At 40.9% G+C, this 22,419-nt stretch overlaps 1 protein-coding gene across 1 annotated transcript in view; it reads left to right on the top strand.

Annotated features, from left to right (window-relative positions):
- The window catches only part of NPAS2 (neuronal PAS domain protein 2), a 180,022-nt gene that overhangs the window by 108,131 nt on the left and 49,472 nt on the right, over window positions 1–22,419 (top strand). The window contains 3 exon segments of the mRNA XM_038387626.2: window positions 1,618–1,710; window positions 5,004–5,124; window positions 6,145–6,258. Coding sequence (XP_038243554.1) covers window positions 1,618–1,710; window positions 5,004–5,124; window positions 6,145–6,258 — 328 coding nt within the window.

The raw sequence follows: 22,419 nt of genomic DNA, 5'->3' as shown, positions 1-22,419 counted from the left end.
GGTCTTCCACTGAGGTATAAATTATTGACCTGATTGTCAAAGGCTTAGAGCACCTGAAGATCTCTTTGATGTAAGCAGGCATGGGTGCTGAGCACTTCTGGCAACCAAGACACATGTTTATTTATTGAAAAATATTGATTATTTTTTAAAATGTCTTGAATAATATGTGAATTCCTGAGAGGTGCCAGGTTACCCTGAGTTCTCATTGGAGTCAGTGGGACGTAAAGGTACTCAGCATCTCACAGGATCTACTCCTAGACTGTCATGATTTGGAGGTCATGCAATATAACATCATTAAAAGGTAATCCCTAGATTTACAATAAAATCTTGCATTTAACCTCTGACCCTCAATGTCACAGTAATCTGGCTTTTCACAATATACCTGCACAGTGAACAGATCTCTTCAATAGCATATGTATGAGCCCTATTCTAATTAGTTAATGTTTGTAACATTTGTGTTGCTCCAATAATAATCATAGAATCATAGAAGATGAGGGTTGGAAGAGACCTCAGGAGGTCATCTAGTCCAACCCCCTGCTCAAAGCAGGACCAACACCCACTAAAATCATCCCAGCAAGGGCTTTGTCAAACCGGGCCTTAAAAACCTCTAAGGCTGGAGATTCCACCAACCTCCCTAGGTGATCGGCACCAATATCAGAACTTAGATCGATTAATGTATGGATCCAGACCTGCTCCCACTGAAGTCAATGGGAGTTTTGCTATTGGCTCATCGGCTTCAGTGGGAGCAGGACTGGAGCTAAGAATTTAATATTGTACTTGACCAAATACTGTAAGTGCTTCTTATTGTTTGCTTCTCATTGTAGTAGTAGTAGTAGATGAAGCCTTGCTTTAGATACACTTAGAAGGTTTTAACTCAAGATGGAGTAGGCTATTGATTTCAGATATGGCTATGAGCAAAATATTTTTACATGATAAAATATTTTAGGGTGATATTTTCTCCTATGTAGAGCGCTTGTACAAGGCTGGTGCCCCCACTTAAATCACAGGGCTGGAGAATCTGCTGCTGTGTGGGATTTAAGTAATGCGCAAGTGCCATATCGGCTGTCTGCGCAAAGGTGAATTGTGCCACTAATGAATAATCTAATACCATGATCTTTAAAATAAGTCACCTCAGTTAAACCTGAAGCTAAAGATTACTTGATCATTTCTGTTGCTTCTATTTACATGAAAGCATAGTAATATACAATGTTACATTAATACAAACAGATTAATTTTGTGGGTAATTATTATTTGAGATAGCACTGCATCCTTTCATGATGCTTTGATATTTACACAGAGCTAACTTTTTTTTAATAACTTTCAAGGATCCAGTCTTAGCCATCTTGCATTATTATTAATTTAAAACTGATATCTGAAATATTCCTGTAAGCCTTTGTTGTCTCAGCTAGTATATTTTGCTGAACTACAAAGAACACTGTATAAGTGAGATAAGACAGTGAAATCAGAGAATACTGTTGTTCAACTTGAGATAATGTTCCTACAACCTACTAATAATGTGGTGGTGAGGTAAAAGGTTTTGATCAATATACAATGAGAATTACTGATAAAAGCCCATACTACCTGTTAAAGAACTGTCCACTTGTGCATTTCTCTTAGGCATTAGATGGCTTCATTATAGCAGTCACCACAGATGGAACCATCGTATATGTTTCTGACAGTATTACACCTCTACTTGGACATTACCCGTGAGTAATTCTTGCACACTCTTTTGCGATACAAATAATGAGTCAATCCTGTAAACACCAAAACCTGCATGTAGTGTTTATTCTTGTGAGTTGTCCCATTGATTTCTAAGAATATTCACTCTGGGGGCAGGATTGGACTCCCAGTTTATTTCTAGCATTGGTTAAAAGGGGAGGGGGAGATGAAAATGTTGTGACTTTTTCCCATCAAAATTAAAATGTATAATTTTTAAAAATATCCAACCAGTGATCTTGGGGGTTTTTTTTTGAGTATGATTCATACACTTCAGTTCCCTGTTGCTGTGAAGCATTTAAAACTAGTTTCAGAGTAGCAGCCGTGTTAGTCTGTATCGCAAAAAGAAAAGGAGTACTTGTGGCACCTTAGAGACTAACAAATTTATTAGAGCATAAGCTAGCTTGTAGCTCACGAAAGCTTATGCTCTAATAAATTTGTTAGTCTCTAAGGTGCCACAAGTACTCCTTTTCTATTTAAAACTAGGTAAGACAAAGCTCTGAAGGATATTCTGGTGTGGGGAGGGACAATATGACCTAACTTCTTTTCCATCTTTGCTTTCTAGGAAAAATATCAAATGGTTTCTAGTTAAGGCTAAGATTTAGTCACGGGTATTTTTAGTAAAAGTCATGGACAGGTCATGGGCAATAAACAAAAATTCATGAGAAATACCCATGACTAAATCTGCTCCTGGGGCCTGCTGCTCTGGAGGGCCCTGAGGTGCGGCTGCTCTGGGAGGCACCTGTTCCAGTGGTATGGGCTGACTGCCCTTGACGGCCCGCTGCTCTGAGGCCCCTAGCGACTGCTTTCCTAATAGCCTCCAGGGCCGCTGCTCCAGCCGTCCTCGGGACTGTTGCTGCTTGGACAGTCCCCAGGGCTACCCCCAGGATTGATTCTGCTCAGGCCTGTCGCACCGGCTGCTGCAGGTGCGGAAGACAAGAAGGTCATGGAAAGTCATGGAATCTGTGACTGCTGCAACCTGTGTGACAGAATTGCAGCCTTAGTTATAGTTGATGGGGAATACTATGTCCTGCTGGTGATGATGTCCTTCTGAGATGTGCCCTGAGGGTCTGGTTCTACTCCATTGAAATAAAGGGCAAGATTCCTATTGACTTCAGTGGAATAGGATCAGATCCTGAACTGGTTGACTGATGTCACCAGGCTGTTGGGCTGTGAAGGTCTGCTGCTGGTCTGCTGCCTTCCCAAGAAAAGCAGCCTTTTAAGGATTGTTCCCAGGAAGGTGGTAGTGGTGGAGTTGCTCCTCTATGTGGCTGTGTGTTGGGGGGGATTGGTTACTGGGTCTCATGTCCCAGAGACACTCCTATGTTACGCTGTGTCTAACTTGTGGAGCAGGGGAGAAAAGTTGTTTTTTCTGCTCCTGCCGGTGATATGGGACTGGGACAGATGGTATGATAATTAAGGCATTAATCCTCACTTATTTTTAGTAGTTCAGTCTCCATATAAATACATAGCCAGAAGCAACAGGAAGTACTTCTATTCCACATTCTTTTTTTTGCTTAGGAAAATTGTAATTATGTTTTTCGCTCATTTCACCATTCAGCCAAATATGTTAAATATATTCCATCCAACAAAATATATCTAACATATTCCACTAAGCTATAATATGATGTGTAATTATTTTCTTCTTAGGTGAAACAATATAATGAAATAAAGACGGCTGGTGGTGAACATAGGAATATTGCTATGCAACAGTAACAAAGTAGCTCAAGCTAAAACCACCTACTTCATTTTTCTTTCGTCCTCCGCAGTGCAGGACTTCAATAATCTTTCTGTCATTTGTGGGCAGAAAGATTGCCTGTTGCTGTCCTACGGTTTGTTGGGCCCAATGATTTCCACAGAATTTCTTCAGTTTTCAAGGTTTTTCAGATGTTTGTCTCAGTGTTAAGGAATCTTTTTTCATTGCTTTCCCCTCTATTCTTGAATCCTACTGGAAACTAGGGATCCAATTCAGGAAAACATTCTTATTCAGGAAGGGCAATTAAGCATGTGCTTGAGTCCTTCTGAAGTCAATGAGAATTAAACCCTATTTCAATAAGGACGTATTTAGGCAGGTACTTAAATACTTTCCTGAACTGGGATCTAAAACTGTAAACTGGTTATTCTTTCTGCGTCCTACTAGTCTTTAGCATGATAACCTTGTCTGAAATCCAATCCCAAATATGGAAATGGATCATTATTATTTATATTGTGGTAGCTCCTAGGAGCTCTAGGCATGGATTTTGATTTTGATTTAGTTGGGGTTGGACCTGCTTTGAGCTCCCACCCTGCAGGGACCTAAAGCCCAGGCTCCAGCCCGAGCCTGGAAATCTAAACAGCAGTGAAACAGCCCTGCAGCCAGAGCCCTGCAAGCCTGAGTCAGCGGGCATGGGCCTGCTGTGGGTTTTTCTTTGCTGTGTAGATATATGGAGTATGGGCCACACTGTGCAGTTAAGCCAGTGGTCAATTGGTGGCAGTACAGAGCCCCACCAATCCAGACGGGATTGTGCCTGAAGATGCACAATCCCTACCAAAGCTCGCCTATGGACAGAAGGGGAGTTCACGTGCTGCACTGTCCCTTTGGATGGTGTAGCACTCCTCTACTGTTTGCTTGACCAGCTCTAGGTGGGACATAGGCAGGGGCAAAGCCATGGACACACCTCTTCCCTGCCTCCCTTTGCTGGTTTGTGCTCCTGGAGGCAGTAAGAAGCGGCAGTCACTGCACATCCCAAAGCTCAGAAACTGCCATTGTGGCTGTGCTTTGCAGGTGGGAAGGCTCACTGCACCCTCTCTGTCCACAGTCTATCCCTATATGAGCAGCAGCAACTTCCTTTGGAATGGGTTACCTTTAAAGGGTTAATTCTAATGAAGAAAACTCAAGCTTAGTGGAACTTCACAGGTGTCAATGGAGTTACACCAGAGATGGATTTGGCCCAGCGTGTACTACTTTTGTTCAGTATAATATCTGATGATGATTATACAGAGCACAATTTTAAGAAGTGTCTGCCTAACTTGTTTACCCACTTACCTATTTTAGACAAGAACAACTGCCCATGGAAGTCCACAGAAAGTTTCCCACTGACTTCCATGGGCTTTGGATCTGGCACTTTGTGTATTTAAGTGCCTATGGGAGTGAAAAGTTTAGACAACTGCTTATGAAATTTGGGCCTTCTGTTTGGTTTCGCAAATAAAGTTTAGTCCCAATTGCAGAAAATGGCAGTTTGCTGGAGAATGAGACTGTCACTCTTTTTTGTTTTGATCATTTGTACTTTCTTTTCTTTTCTTTGCAGTGTGATGTCATGGATCAGAATTTGTTAAATTTCCTCCCAGAACAGGAACATTCAGAAGTTTATAAAGTATTATCTACTCATATGCTTATGGCAGATTCTGCCTTACCAAATTCCCTAAAGAGTAAGTTTTGTTTTATCATTCCCACTAAACAAAAAGCATGGGAGAGAAAAGATTTCTCTCTTGCAAGGGTAGAGTGTCTATGTGATATATGTCAGTATGGATATTTTGCATCTTTATATATATTTTCATTCATTTTGAAACAAATGTTGTCACCAGGAATGATCCTTCTGTTCAATTTCAAACTAGACTCATTGCATTTATTTACTAAAGCAAGACTGCTTGCAGTTATGTTAATTATAAAATATTGTGTCTTAGGAGAGAGCTAAGGAAAACAGGTTTGGCCATGGAAATTTAGAAAAGTTCAGTGGAAACAAATCACATCTTAACTGATGTTGCAATCTAGTACTGTTATACTCTGTCCATAGATACTCTAGTGATGCACACCCGTGTTTTACATTGCATTTGAAATATGTGTAAATTATTCAGAATTTATTTTATCATTTAATTTATTTTTCATAAATAATCCTTTCACATACTTCATCTAAATTAGTTCTAAGAGTGGGGGAGGCAAAAAATATGGAACACATGACAATAGAATCTATGCAGTTTTTTAAAAATCAACTATATAAAAAACCCTCTGATATTCTAAGGTTAATTTAAAAAGAAATTGACTGTTTTTCCCCCAAACAGAAGACATGAAAAATCTGTGAATTATGGAAAGAAAAACCTAAATAAATAAGGGTTTTAAATTTAGGGCCTGATTCTGCACTCCATTATATCAGGTTTATGGAAGTGTAATTCCTTTAATAAAATTGGCGTAATGGAGCGGAGAGTCAGGCCCTAATTCTGAAAATCAGCCATGAGAAAAAATCTGTTAGGAGTGTTGAACATTCTGGATTTATTTAGGGTTCTTTTCACAGACGCTTCGATCCTGCAATTAGCATGCTGGGGGACTGCGCTCAGTGGGGCTCTGAGTGAGTGTAGGCATACACTACTAGTTGCAGGATTGAAACCAAATTTTCCACTCGTGTTTAGTTTAAATAGCCTATTGATTTGTTTCTCCTTTTTCTAACAATCCAGCTGACAATGATTTAGAGTTTTATTGTCATCTTCTGAGAGGAAGTTTGAACCCGAAGGAATTTCCAACATATGAATACATAAAATTTGTAGGAAATTTTCGGTCTTACAGCAATGGTAAGCCTTAACTTCTGTGTAAACGTTACTAAACATTTTATTTGTGAAAAAATATATGTGGTTACATAGAACAGACAGACTTTAACTGAAAGGGTTATTTCTAACATTATGGGGTGAATTTTAGTTCACATGGAATTTAGCAACTGATTAGTAATAGCCAGATGTATATCGGTAAAGTCAGTAGCAGTGTAAACTCTCCTTGTCAATGCCCTTCACTTCTAGATTTCAGAGTAGCAGCCGTGTTAGTCTGTATTCGCAAAAAGAAAAGGAGTACTTGTGGCACCTTAGAGACTAACAAATTTATTAGAGCATAAGCTTTCGTGAGCTACAGCTCACTTCATCGGATGCATTTGGTGGAAAAAGCAGAGGAGAGATTTATATACACACACACACACAGAGAACATGAAACAATGGGTTTATCATACACACTGTAAGGAGAGTGATCACTTAAGATAAGCCATCACCAGCAGCAGGGGGGGGGAAAGGAGGAAAACCTTTCATGGTGACAGGCAAGGTAGGCTAATTCCAGCAGTTAACAAGAATATCAGAAAAAAGAAAAGGAGTACCCGTGGCACCTTAGAGACTAACAAATTTATTAGAGCATAAGCTTTTGTGAGCTACAGCTCACGTGAGCTGTAGCTCACGAAAGCTTATGCTCTAATAAATTTGTTAGTCTCTAAGGTGCCACGGGTACTCCTTTTCTTTTTGCGAATACAGACTAACACGGCTGCTACTCTGAAACCTGAAGAATATCAGAGGAACAGTGGCGGGTGGGGTGGGAGGGAGAAATACCATGGGGAAATAGTTTACTTTGTGTAATGACTCATCCATTCCCAGTCTCTATTCAAGCCTAAGTTAATTGTATCCAGTTTGCAAATTAATTCCAATTCAGCAGTCTCTCGTTGGAGTCTGTTTTTGAAGCTTTTTTGTTGAAGTATAGCCACTCTTAGGTCTGTGATCGAGTGACCAGAGAGATTGAAGTGTTGCCAACTCTGTCCACATATCTATTCAGGGGATACCATCATAGGGCCTAATCACATCAGCCACACTATCAGAGGCTCGTTCACCTGCGCATCTACCAATGTGATATATGCCATCATGTGCCAGCAATGCCCCTCTGCCATGTACATTGGCCAAACTGGACACTCTCTACGTAAAAGAATGAATGGACACAAATCAGACGTCAAGAATTATAACATTCAAAAACCAGTTGGAGAACACTTCAATCTCTCTGGTCACTCGATCACAGACCTAAGAGTGGCTATACTTCAACAAAAAAGCTTCAAAAACAGACTCCAACGAGAGACTGCTGAATTGGAATTAATTTGCAAACTGGATACAATTAACTTAGGCTTGAATAGAGACTGGGAATGGATGAGTCATTACACAAAGTAAAACTATTTCCCCATGGTATTTCTCCCTCCCACCCCACCCCCCACTGTTCCTCTGAAACCTCTGATATTCTTGTTAACTGCTGGAATTAGCCTACCTTGCCTGTCACCATGAACGGTTTTCCTCCTTTTCCCCCCCCCCTGCTGCTGGTGATGGCTTATCTTAAGTGATCACTCTCCTTACAGTAAAAAGAAAAGGAGTACTTGTGGCACCTTAGAGACTAACAAATTTATTAGAGCATAAGCTTTCGTGAGCTACAGCTCACTTCATCGGATGCATTTGGTGGAAAATACAGAGGGGAGATTGATATACACACACAGAGAACATGAAACAATGGGTTTATCATACAAACTGTAAGGAGAGTGATCACTTATGATAAGCCATCACCAGCAGCAGGGGGGGGAAAGGAGGAAAACCTTTCATGGTGACAAGCAAGGTAGGCTATTTCCAGCAGTTAACAAGAATATCTGAGGAACAGTGGGGGGTGGGGTGGGGGGAAGAAATAACATGGGGAAATAGTTTTACTTTGTGTAATGACTCATCCATTCCCAGTCTCTATTCAAGCCTAAATTAATTGTATCCAGTTTGCAAATTAATTCCAATTCAGCAGTTTCTCATTTGGTGGAAAAAACAGAGGAGTGCATCCGATGAAGTGAGCTGTAGCTCACGAAAGCTTATGCTCTAATAAATTTGTTAGTCTCTAAGGTGCCACAAGTACTCCTTTTCTTTTTGTGAATACAGACTAACACGGCTGCTACTCTGAAATCTCCTTACAGTGTGTATGATAAACCCATTGTTTCATGTTCTGTGTGTGTGTGTGTGTATATAAATCTCTCCTCTGCTTTTTCCACCAAATGCATCCGATGAAGTGAGCTGTAGCTCATGAAAGCTTATGCTCTAATAAATTTGTTAGTCTCTAAGGTGCCACAAGTACTCCTTTTCTTTTCACTTCTAGATTGTGACCCCAGTTATCCTGTTCTGGGCATCTGCTACCTTTGTCCAACGGTGACAGGCTTGGGAACAGTTTGATTACATTGACTAACACTAACAATGGATAAAATTAAGATCCCTAAGCTCACTTTCACTTCTGAAAATTTGATTCCTGGCAGGCTCCGTTGCTGAAAAAAACTACTGAACCTTCCCCTTCACCACCTCTCCAGGGAATTGTTGTTAAGTGTTGTAGCACTTCATGATAAAGCGTATGATATTGTAGGCTCCCAAGAAATCCCAGCCGTATTGTTAGATTTTCTCCTTTTGGGAAATGTGCCACTGCGGCCACTAAAGCATTTAGACCGGATCCACTGAGGTGCCAAGCAAGCTCAACTCCCATTGACTTAGTGGTGGTTGAGGTCACTGAGTACCTCAAAGGAGCAGATCTATGAATCCCAAACTGTTCAGTTTTGCATTCCATCCCCAGTACCCTGTACTTATAGAATAAGACGGGAAGAATTAAATTCAGCAAAAACCTTACAGTTTTAATACAGTATATTAATTAACCTTAATACAGTATATTCAGACTGAGGAGATAAGTTTTCAAGGGATGATGAATAATTTGTATATAATGTGTTTTAACAAATAGGTTGCTATACAGCTATCCAGAAACAGAAAATAAACACTTCTTTATTACTTCTTCTTCCCTTGCCCCGCAGAGTTTGCCTTAGATATTTTGTCTGACTTCCAAAGAGTAGTATTTCAGAAGTTGCTGTTATTGTTCCAAATGGGTTATCCTATGCAAAAAATCCTCCCTATGCTTTCCAAAAGCCACACACCACATTATGAAAAGCTTTCCTGCCCCATTTAACTTTCTGGTCTTGATCCATATGATAAAACAGAAATGCACATACAGCATGGTAAAATGTATTTCTTTCTTATTTTCATGTGATTTGTGGGTTTATTCATATAAAAACATAAAACTGCCTTTCTATTTTTTATGTTTATTCTCTTTATGGTGCTGAATTAAGTGAAATTTAGCAGAATGACATACACACAAACTGAGCTGTGTAGCTGTCTAGAACAGAAGCTTGATTTCAAGTGATGACCCATAAGGATATATTTCTTACTTGGAGATTTTTTGATCAGTTGATCTACAGAGATTTTCAACTTTTCTCCATTCATGATCCTAAAACTGCTCTCTATTTTCCTACCATGACACCATATACCTGCGCACAGACATAACTCTTTAATAAGGGGAAGTTGCTATTGTTCAGAAAAATAACTTCTAAAAATTCTGTCCCTGGAAAATTCTCCCCTAGTTTAGTGTGTTAAAAGGTTCTCTCTAAGGGCTTGGTCTGTTGTCCATTAAAGTCAATGGGGATATCTCCATAGATGTCAATGGGCATTGACTCAGACCCCAAATGCACCAATTTATAGCTTTCATATGTTGGCAGGTATTGTTTTGTGCTTTAATTCATTTTTGTTCTTCCTCTTTCTTTTCCTTCTGACCTAGCTAAAATTTAAATCCAGGCAAGTTCCAGCATTAAAAAATGCCAGAACTTTTCCCTTCACCTTTCATGGCCCCTTTTTCTAAATCTCTCCCTCTGTTCTTCTCCCTTTCATCCTCTCATCTGTCTCAGACCCTTCTGGTTGATAGGTGGGGTTTTGCCTCTTTGTGTCTCCACGTGGTGAGGTTTCATCTCTCGGAATCTTTTTTTTTCTTCCATATGGTAGAGATGTGGGATCGGGAAAATGCCAACCACCTACTTCAAACTATGGGACCAGTGGTGGTTGGGAAGCAGGAGGGCACAGGTTGGAGAAAATAGGAGTGACCCACTGAATGCATCCGATGAAGTGAACTGTAGCTCACGAAAGCTTATGTTCAAATAAATTTGTTAGTCTCTAAGGTGCCACAAGTACTCCTTTCCTACCTCCTCCAGAGTCTCTGGTGACCCATTGATCAGCTGGAGGAGGAGGGGAGGTGATTGGTCTCTTACTTTCCCCTTTAACTGATTTAAAGCTTAGCCTGGGTCCTTAGGAGTCTGTTTTCTTCTGTTTCAGTAGCCCTGCCTTGCCTCCCCTTAACTGTGGGTTTGGAGGTGTGTTTAGAAGATGCTGTGGTTCTGACTGATTGCCTGTTTTAGGGAGTTAGCAAGGAATTTCTTAGTCCCATTGGGACCAAATTGGCAGAGGCCTGATGGGCTTTTTTACCTTCCTCACAACTTCCTGGAGGCACAGTTAGGTTAAATAGGCACAGAATTTAGTAATTAGTTGTAATACTTGGTAGGGTTGTTAGTTCGTCACAGGTTTCTAGGGTGGTTAAAAAGCTAAATGGGCCAGTTCCCAGAAGTAAAAGATTGGGAATTTGCTGACGGGCATTCTGCTCATGGGATAGGGGGTGCTGTGGTATTTGTGGACCAAGGTCCCCCATTTAATACCTTCTATCTCCATTACAGAGGTGTGGGCTTGTGTGTATGCGAAAGGATTCAGATGAGGAAGCTGAGTCATAGGGGTAGGCTGAGGAGAGTCTACCCCAAGTTATGGGTTGTATGATAGGAGCCCTGTAACCTCCACACTGGAATCACTTAAAATGCCTGGTATGTGAGAGTATGGGTGACAGGTGGGTAGCCCCCTACCCCATGCCAAGTTTAATAAAGTTGTGGCTACTTAAAATTCATCCAGTGTCTGTTCTCATTCACTGCCATCTGTGTCAAGGGGAGAACTGCAGCATTTTCTTCTTTATTTTGGTTGGCCTCTGAGTTGTTGGAGGGCCCAGCAACTTCAGTGTTATTGAGTTTTTGATGTGAACGGAAGTGTGCTGGGTTTCCTGCTGTGTTCCAGCAGGAAAAGAGAGAGGGAGAGGGCTCAGTCAGGCAGGAGTGGTGCTCCCAAGGTTCAGGCTCTAGTGCCTGGCAAAACTCTTTTCTGTTCCTTGGCAGGCTACCAAGCTGTTGCTTCCGTGGTACAGAGGCAGCTGTATGTGATTACCAGATGGAAATGGTAGAATTATTAATAATAATACAGAAAAGGCAGAAGCGTTCAATACATATTTCTGTTCTGTGTTTGGGAAGAAAATATGTGATGTAGTATCATATGATGGTGATAACACTCTTTCCGTTCCACTAGTATCTCAGAAGGATGTTAAACAACAGCTGCAACAATGAGACATTTTTAAATAAGCAGGTCCAGATAACTCGCATCCAAGAGTTTTAAAAGAGCTGGCTGATTAGCTCGCTAGACAATTAATGTTGATTTTCAATAAGGCTTGGAGGACTGGGGAAGTTCCAGAAGACTTGAATAAAACTAATGTTATGCCCATATTTAAAAGGGGCAAACAGGATGACCAAGGCCTGTCAGTATGACATTGATCTCAGGCAAAATAATGGAGTGGTTGATACAGGACTCTATTAATAAAAAATTAAAGGAGAATAGAATAATTAATACCAGTCAACATGAGTCAATGACCTGGAAGAAAACATAAAATCATTACTGATAAAGTTTGCAAAGGGTACAAAAATTGGGAGAGTGGTAAATAATGAAGAGGACAGGACACTGATTCAAAGTGATCGGGATTGCTTGGTAAACTGGGTGCAAGCAAATATGTTTAATGGGGCTAAATGTAAATGAGTACATCTAGAAACAAACAATGTAGGCAATACAGGATGGGGGATTCTAGCCTGGGAAGCAGTGACTCCGAAAGGAATTTGGGGATTATGCTAGATAATCAGCTGAACATGAGTTCCCAGTGCAAACGTGATCCTTTGATGCCTGCATAGGAGAATCTCGAGTAGGAGTAGAGAGTTTATTTTACCTCTGTATTTGGCACTGGTGCGACTTCTGCTGGAATACTGTGTCCAGTTCTGGTGACATAATTCAAGAAGGATGTTGATAAATCGTAGAGGGTTCGGAGAAAAGCCACAAGAATGATTAAAGAATTAGAAAACATGCCTTATAGTGATAGACTCAAGGAGCTCAATCTGTTTAGTTTAACAAAGAGAAGATTAGGGGGTGTTTTGAACACAGTTTATAAGTACCTACACAGGGGAACAAATATTTGATAAATTGTCTTGTCAATGTGTCACGCAAAGGTGTAACACGATCCAATGGCTGGAAGGTGAAGCTAGACAAATTCAGACTGGAAATAAGGTGTAAATTTTTAACAATGAGAAATTAACCATTGGAACAATTTCAAGGGTCATTGTGGATTCTTCATCACTGGCAATTTTAAAATCAAGATAGGATGTTTGTCTAAAAGCTCTGCTCTAGGAATTATTTGGGGGGAAGTTCTGTGGCCTGAGTTACACAGGAGGTCGGACTAGATGATCATAATGGTCCCTTCTGTCTTGGAATCTGTGAATCTGTGAAACAGTAGGCAGTGCTGTTTGGTTGGTGTTGTTCTCTCAGACCTGCATGAGCAGGAGTGTAAGGGAAACACAACAGCTTCAGTGACCCACTCAGACTTCTCTATAGCTCACCATGGGGTTGAGACCTGCTGGTCTAATGATTAATTATTCTTTTTTCCATTAAATAAAAACCAGTTTTCCAGCCAATTTCCCTTTTTCTGCGAACCACACGTTGGCACCTCAGCAGGGTGCAACATCAGCACTCCTGGACAAAATGTCCAGGATAGAGGGGTATAAGGAGTGGGAGGGGAGAGACATTCCAAAGACTTGCATTGTGGTACTCTTCCACTAGCCCAAGAATCTGCCTTTGAAAGTTGTTCTTGAAGGAAAAAATAATGAAGCTAGGAATAGAAAAACAATTAGCCAAGTACACTGTGAAGGAAGAAGAAAAAATGAAACTTAATTAGCAAAGATGATTCCTCGTGAATGCATGCAAGAATGTTTTTCCTTATAGCATTTCACAGCAGTGAACAAGTTTTTACGCATGGCGACTTGGTACAGGATGTTCTTCCTTTAGTAAATGTCTCTCATTTTTTTAAGTTGTTTGATGCCATTTCTGACCTAAGTTTTTAGCAACTTGTTTTGGCTCTTTTTGGGAAATATTCACTGAATGTACTCTGACCTCGTGTTTCTACTACATTAATATGAGTTCCCATTCAGCTTATTTCATGCAGGCTGTATCTGATCAGAATATGTAATTGTAAAGTTCTGATTCATGTAATGTCAGACACATTCATGATAGGAACAGTCAGTCTAACAAATCTTTCCCATGTTTCCTTTTCATTTAACCATCACTAAAGTTTGGAAGTTTCACTAGGTCCATATTGCCTCACATACTCTTATGCAAAATTTTTTTTAATAAGTCATTAATTTTCTTTCATGTCACCTTCCCTGTAGAATCTGCTCATTAACCTCAAAGGTACATTTATTATTTTCAGTTATTTATATTACAATAGTGTGTAACACCCCAACTGAGATGAAAGCCCCATTGTGCTAAGCACTGTACAATCACACATCTCCTGATTTCCAGTCCAGTGCCATAGACACTAGCCATGCTGCCTCCCTAGGAGATATGTTTTGTCTTAGAACAGCAAGTAAAGATGGACTTTAGTGATCTAATTCTGAAGGTTGAGAGTTTCGAAGCCAACTAGAGGTTTTACTCACACAACCCTCACAAATTTCAGTGGCATGTCTGGCTAAATCCCCTAGTCAGCTCTGAAAGTCTCAGCCATGAGCTTTTTTTTTTTTCGGTACCTTGGAGATGCTACAGAGACCCTTCCATATAATACAGTACAGACACCTTGTATGCAACAGGCTGATGTTTGACAATTATTTTCACTTTTCAATGAGCCAGATCGTACACCCATGGCTCCACCCATGTAAGGGTCCTCCACTCGTTGAACATCCCTCCTACACGCAGAAGGAAGGCTCAAGACACCTTCCTAGCACCTTGTCCTCACCCCTATGCCCAGACTGAGTGGAGGGGGCTTTGCGAAGTCTGGAGTCCATGCAGCAGGGAAGGGAGGGAGGCAGGACAGGGAGACAATTATGACTCAGTGGAAATTACCCAGAAAAGTTAATATAGCCAAAGGAATATATTCACTGTTCTACAGATTCGCTTACCCCAGGGCCTCAGGGGCTAGCCATAGCCAGGGGGGATCCCTGGCAGCAAAACTGTAATGGAGCTGGGCTGACAGAGAGGAAACGGGGTGCTGGGAGTCAGAACTGTAACACAGAAACACTAGGTTTGGAGGTGGATTCCATGGCTTTGACCACAGAGAGCCAAGCCCTGATCCCTGATGATGTGCTGTGAGGAAATCTCTGTGACAGTGTTTTCACTGCAGAGTTAATTTAGTTACAATGGAGTCACCTCCTCTCAAATTAGCCTGAGCAGCACAGAGTGATTGTGTTGGCAGCTGACAAATTGCGCTAACAAGCTGTTGCCTGTCTCCTCTGACGGGCCAACCACTTAAAGTTAAAAACACTAACATGCTTGAGTTAAGCGTTTGTGTGTGTGGATGAGACTCGAGTTAGGGGCAACACTCGAGTGATAACTCGAGTTACTCTGCAGTGAAGACAAGCATTGTAAGGAAGTGCTTGTGAGTCCATGGTCTCTCCAGATTAGCTCTTTAAATGTTAACAGGCTTCAATGACAAAGGATTTTTATATTTTAGGATTTCCGGGAGCCAGCAGGGGAAGATAGCTGCCTAGGCTTGGAGCTCCTGCTTGTCACCCCTCCCCACTTAAAGTCTGCCCCTAACACTACAGTTTTTTATCTCTGGGTGGTTCATCCTGCTCTTTAACATTATAATAGCAGATGGATGCATTTTTGGACTCCCCCCCTCGCCCCAAACCCTTCCCTTCCCCCCACCCCACCCCATTGCAAAGAAACAGAGGCTCTTTGACAGCCCTGTAAAGAACAGCATAGCATCACCTGAGGATGAGGCCCTGATAGGTCTGGAGCAAGTCTATAAAATACTAAAGCAGATATCTGAAGAGCAGATCCTGCTTAAGAAAATATCAGAAGCTCTCTCTGAAATTAAAGCCATCATTGCACCACACCAGATCAGTTTGCAGGGGCTATCGTCCAGGGTTGGGGAGGCAGAAACTGGAATCTCCACCTCAGAGGACAATATGGGCTCTGTTAGGATCACCACAGAGCAGCAACAAAGTCTGATCCACAAGATACAATGCAGAATGAGTGATCTATGAAAATGCGGTCTAAATGAAATACCATAAGGTGGGTGCACAACTGTTTGAAATATGGTACTCAAAGAGTAGTTATCAATGGTTCACTGTCAAACTGGGAGGGTGTAGGTAGTGGGGTCCACACTAGTCAGTCCTACATCCAATACAGTTCAGTATTTTCATTCATGACTTGGACAATGGAGTGGAGAATGTGCGTATAACATTTGCAGATGAGACCAAGCTGGGAGGACGGGATTAGAATTCAAAATGAGCTTAATAAATTGGAGAATTGGTCTGAATTCAACAGGAAGAACTTCAATAAAGACAAGTGCAAAGTACTTCACTTAGGAAGGAAAAATCAAATGCACAAATACAAAATGGGGAATAAGTGGCTAAGTGGTAGTACTGCGGAAAAGGATCTGGGGGTTCTAGTGGATCACAAATTGCATTCAAGTCAACAATGTGATGAAGTTGCAAAAAACTAACAGTCTGTAATGTATTAGCAGGAATGTTTTATGTAAGACAGAGGAGGTGATTGTCCTGCTCCATGTGGCACTGATAGTACTCCAAGTGAGGCCCTGTGTCCACGTCTGGGTGCCACACTTTAGGAAGGATGTGGGCAAATTGGAGAGAGTCCAGAAGAGAGCAACAAAAATGATAAAGGGTTCCGAAAACCTGACCGCTGAGGGAAGGTTAATAAAACTTGGCCTGTTCAGTTTTAAGGAAAGAATCCTAGGGGTGGACCTGACACCTTCCTTGGATACATTAAGGACTGTTACAAAGAGGACTGTGATCAGCTGTTCTCCGTGTGCACTGAAGGTAGGATGAAAAGTAATTGGCTTACTCTGCAGCAAGGGCGATTTAGGTTAGATTTTAGGAAAAACTTTTTAACTAGAAGGGTAATTAAACTCTGGAACAGGCTTCCAAGCAAGGTTGTGGAATCACCATCATTGGAGGCTTTGTTGTCTTGCTGCCTTATTTACAGTGACCTTAAGAAGAACATAATGGTAATTTGTGCAGTTTAAAATGTGGCTGGTAAATATTGGTTTACATGCCCGGGGCTGAGGGCAATATTTCAATTCTGATGAGCCTTTAAATAGCCAGCCAGTGAAGGGCCATTCACTGGATCTGTTTGGCTATAGGAGGTGTTGAGGGTGTTTCTTCTTGTTTCCCACCCTTCATGTTTTTCCATATATTTCCTCATAGATATCTGTCCTGCAGGTCTTTGACTTCTGAGCACAGTTGCATATATCTTTCAGCCCACAAACCTTACTTAAAAATATACTCAGGGATGTTCACCATTTTCACCTGCTTATCTCAGCCTTTTGCAGAGGTTAGGGGAGGTGCAGGAAATATTCATATATTTATGCATTCAACTTGGGGCAGAGGGGAAGTGTACATTCGGGCTGTTCCTCTCTAATCTCCTGATCTTTCTTTCCACTCTGACTCAGTGTGGTTTTCTCACACCCTTGTCCTCCTACCTTCTCTCAACTTTCTCTTACCCACTTACCACTCTATCCTCTCTTCTCTAGCTAAACTCCTTACGAGTTCCCCTGGCTATGCCTTACCCTGGATTCCTCTCCCTCTCCCTACCCCTGGTTCTCTAGGAGCATAACATGAGATGCTTTTTGAGATGCTTTCCCCCTGTGAGTACCTGTGGCTAACTTACATATGTTTCTTGGAACATAAAAGGAAATGGTAACCCTATAAAAAAGGGAAAAATTGTATCTCACTTTAGAAAGTTGAAAGCTGATCTAACATTCCTCTGGGTAACCCACCTCACTGAGTCAGAGGCTGAAAAGCTTAAAAAAGGCTGGGTTGTTTAGTAATTAATTGGCCAGGTCCAGGAGTGTGTCATTCCTGTTCATTAAAAACTGAATACACAAATCTTGTCCACTTATAAAGACATGGAGGGTAGACTCCTAATTGTTAATGCTCATATCTCCAATGTTACATACACTCAATATGCTGCCAGTAAAGAGGATTCCTCCTTTTACACTCAGTTATTTTCAAGATTAAATTACACCTCCCTAGAACATTTGATTCTAGTGAGTGACTTCAAGGAAGCGTTAGACCTGCTTTTGGATAAATTGAGCTGCTCCCAGCAATCCTAATCCTCTGCTAAGCAGACTATGTTGCCCAGATGCAGGAATTGAGTTTAAAGGCCATATGGAGGCTGTAGCATCCTACAGGTAGACACTACACCTTTTACTCATTTCCCCCCGAGCTACATACTAACCAATCAATTATTTTTTAGTAATAGGTGGTTTGGTGAACTCTGTAATTAACAATGAAATAAAATTGATTACGATCTATGATCATGCACCGGTGGTATTGCAAGCTGTCTCCTCCTGAAAAACAAGGAACTACCAGAAGATGGGGGTAAAACTCCTCTTTACTACTTTACACACAATTTTTAAAAAGTGCGTGGGGAAAGAAAAAACATTTCTTTGAGATGAACAACCACCCTTTGGTCTACTGAGCAACACTTTCAAGGCATACTTAAGGGGTAGGATAATATCCTACTTCTCCCACATAAAGAGCCAAACAAGCTGAGCTGGTGAATTTAATGGAAATGCTCAAGGAGGCAGACCTCAACTATGCTGATTCACTCACTTTGGTTAAACTCCAAGAGGTGACCAATGTCAGATATGAAATGAATAAAATAACCTCAGCACAGGCTGAATTTGCTTTGGTTAGATTGAATCAGATGTACTGGGAATCTGGCAATAAAGCTGGGTAATTATTAGCACCTGGACTTACAGTAAAATCACTAAAAGCTAAAATCAATTAAATTCACTCTAGTGATGGGCCAGAGTGTCACTGGTCATTAAAGTATTAATGAACAATTCTCCAAATTTTACCAGTGCTTGTATTTAGAGGAAGACCACCCCTGTCAACAAGTTCTTTGAGGAAGACACCCCAAATCTGCAACTCCCCCAACTAACAGAACTCTAAATTTGGCATGATTTCTTATTACATTCCTCTGAAATTATGGCTGCTGTAAGCAACATGAAATCAGGTATGGCCCTGGGCCTAGATGGCTTTCCAGCTGAATTTTATGGCCAATTCAGACACCCTGACTCCCAGACTGACCGAATTATATACAGAAGCTTTTGGTAGAGGAACCCTGTCCCTCGCAGTGAATGAAGCCCTATCACAGTCACCCTTAAGTCTGGAAAAGATGCTCAGGAATGTGCTAGCTATCAGCCAATATCCTTAATCAACTCTGACATTAAAATATTGTCTAAAATCGTAGCTGGACAATCAGAAAAAAGCAAAAAGGAACATAATACAGGTGAGTTTCATACAAAAGAGACATGAGTTAGACAACACTGGTCAGCTTATCACTGTGCTGTCCTACTATCAAAACCCCTTGAAACGAATGGCAGTTGTGTCACTGGGTGTGGAAAAAACCTTCAGTAGGAGTAATTTGGAGATACTTGGTCCTCATTCTACACAAATTTGGATTTGGTCCCTCTTTCATTTCCTGGATTAGACTTTTTTAGCCCCAATTTTAGCTCCCATGTCATAACCAATAGCTATATCTCCTTTTCGTTCAATCTCCACCATAATAATAGACATGGCTGTCCCCTGCCCCCCTCCACCTGCCTTTGATTTGGCTTTAGGGATGCTGACAATACAAATGAGGGCACATCAGGGAATACATGATATAAAAACAGGATCCCAGGAGACAAAAATAATCTTATATGCAGATGATATGGTTTTATTCATCACCAACCCCTCAGATCATCCCTAATATATTACAAATTATGGAATTGTTTGGGAAGATTGCAGGGTACAAAATTAATTAGCATAAGTTGGAAGCTCTCCCTGTCTCCCAAAGGGTGCATAATTATGCCCTTTTAGATAATCATTTTTTCCTGGCAGAAGGTGAAAATCAGGTACTTATGAGTCCTCTTTCCTAGGAACATAAAAGAAATAGTGAAAATTAATCTCAAGCCTTTTATCACACAGAAAGCTTTGGATTTACATAGGTGACTAGCCATCCCTCTATCCCTTTTGGGCAGAGGTAATATATTAAAGATGAATGTCCTCCCGAGATGTCTATTTGTTCTCAGCTCCTTGCCAGTTTATATTCCCCCAAATATTTTTTTTCAGAATTAACAACCTTTTTAAGACCATATTGCAAGGTGTAGGCAACACGCCCAGAGTATCTTTTGGAAAAAAAAAATACAGCTACTTATTCAATTTCAAATTCAAGAGCCTTTGGTCTGCCCAACTTTAGGTTTTATTATATATCCTCAGTTTTGAGCTAAATACCACAATTGCTGACCCCTCAGCATGAGTCTGAGAAAAGGGACCTGATGTTGGGGGGGACCCGATAACAGTCTTCAAATATGTTAAGGGCTGTTATAGAACAGATGGTCATCAATTGTTCTCCATGTCCACTGAAGGAAATAATGGGCTTAATAGGCAGCAAGGTTAGATATTAGGTTAGATATTAGGAAAAACTTGCTAACTATATGGATAGTTAAGTGCTAGAATAGGCTTCCCAGGGAGGTTTTGGAATCCCCATCACTGGAGGTTTTTAAGAATAGTTTAGACAAACATCTATCAGGGATGATCTAGGCATACATGGTCCTGCCACAGTGCAGGGAACTGGACTCAGAGCTGTCCCTTGGGTAGTGTAAATCGGGGCGACCGCTCTGGGCCCCACGCTTTTGGGGGCCCTGCAGGCCAGTGCAATTGGCTGGCACAGTTGGTCCTGGAAGAGATCAATCCATCACTTCCGCCCCAGACCCCGCACCCTCCCAGGGATGGCCCTGACTGGACTTGATGACATCCAGTTCTTGAGGTCCCTTTCAGCCCTACATTTCTATGATTCTATGATCCTCCCAGACTCCGCAGCCTGGCTGTGCAGAGGGAACGAACTGTAACCCCACTACCACTACAATGGGTTTTATTGAGTCCTGAACTCAGACATCTACCATTTCCATAAAGAGAAATCAGTTACAATTTTCTCTGCTAGGAAAGCCTGGTATCTGGTTGCTTTTAAATTTAAGTATCATCCCTTAGTACACTCAAAGACTTCGATTTGGAGTAACTCAAAAATTTTAATTGCCCATAGTCCTGTTCTGTGGCTTAACTGGGTTTAAAAAAGGATCGTGAGCATAAACCACATAACTGAAAATTATTCCTTTATGCCCTTTCCTCGCCTTAGGGAGAAATTCCAACTGGGCCCAAAGAAGAAATTGCAATACCTGGAACTTAGACATGCTCTGCAACTCCAATTTGGGTCAGATGCCCTTGCAACACTGGACCCCTTAGTCTTGGGGCTTTCTGAAACTGTTATACTGCCGACCTACGTCAGTGGCCAGAGCGTATTCCTATCCGTCAGGCACAGTGACAATCAGTAGTGACAATGTTAGAAGGAAATAGGAACAAGGACTTTCAATCTCCCTTACCAATATTCAGTGGACTCAGATTTGTTCCAATATACATCACTGCTCCCTTGGAGTTAAGATTAATCCATCAGAAAATTATTTGGAGGATGTACTGCACTCTATATACACTTTTCAGATCCAGAGCAGTCACCTGTGACAAATTCTGGCACTGCAATGCAGCAGCACTAGTTTATACCGCACGTTGCCCTGCAATCCATCTTTTGTGGACAGAGGTAAATTATTTATTTGGGCCAATTTCTTTCTCTCTATCAAGATGGAACTGCAGGCTGACCATGCCATCCTAGGTCTAACCAATCTGTCTTGGAAATGGAAATCCTTAAAAAAAACTTTGGTTGGAGAGCTCTGATTGTAGTTACGTGCCTAATTATACAACAATGAAAGTTCCAAGTACGCCAAACTTGGAACCATTGAAGAATGGTACCTTCATTTGGTGAGCTTGGCAGCAATGGAACAAATAACATTTTTTAGTAGAAATGGATATGATCATTTTTTTGGAAGTATTGGAATAATCATTTAATTAAATTGCCAAATGGATGACCCTATTTTTGTGCACAGTGCTTCCTGGTCCCCTCCCATCTTTCCTGTCATCGCCTCTTCAGTTCCCTTCCCCCCTTTCTATCATTCCTCTCCTGCCCTCTTTTATTAACCTTTCAGGCATTTGCTTGATCATTTTCTCGCTCTCTACGCTCTCTCTTTCTCTTCCATTTCTTATTTTTTTCTGAAAGGGGATAACTCTGTGGATTAGTTTATGATTTTACTTTACATGGAACCCCAAACTGGGGCTGAACAACAACATGACCATTGTTACAAATGTCTTTAACCAGTTAAAGATTGTCTTTGTTATATTACTTTTTGCCCTTAATAATGAAGATGTTTGGCTTTATCTTGTTGTAAAATCCCAATAATTGACTCTCTACTCCAGGTTAGATTTCTCTCTTCTCTTTGCTGTTTCTGTTATGTTTATCATCTGTGTTAAGATAAACAATAAAGAATAAATCACACACACTCAAAATATAAACAGCATAAAGTAGAGGGTTGCAGTTGTATAAGAAACAAATGGTCTGAAACATTCTAAATTAAAATAAAAAGTGTGGGTAGACCAGTTGGATGATGTGTCATTCTCAACTAGACAATGGAGCCTTTTTGTTTCATAAATATATTCCATTCATTTCACATGCAGTGATCTCTGTCCCCAAAGGTATAAATATTTTTATCCATGGATTTTAGGGCTTGTATTTAAAAAAAAAAAGTAACTTCTATTCCTGCTCCTGATTTTTAAACTCCGTCAACAGTAGCTCTGCTCTTTCAATAGCAAA

This window comes from Dermochelys coriacea, chromosome 1, assembly GCF_009764565.3.
Source record: "Dermochelys coriacea isolate rDerCor1 chromosome 1, rDerCor1.pri.v4, whole genome shotgun sequence".
NCBI classification, from domain to species: domain Eukaryota; kingdom Metazoa; phylum Chordata; order Testudines; family Dermochelyidae; genus Dermochelys; species Dermochelys coriacea.
The sequence above is the reverse complement of the archived record's forward strand: the minus strand, read 5'-3'. Positions and strand labels throughout refer to the sequence as shown.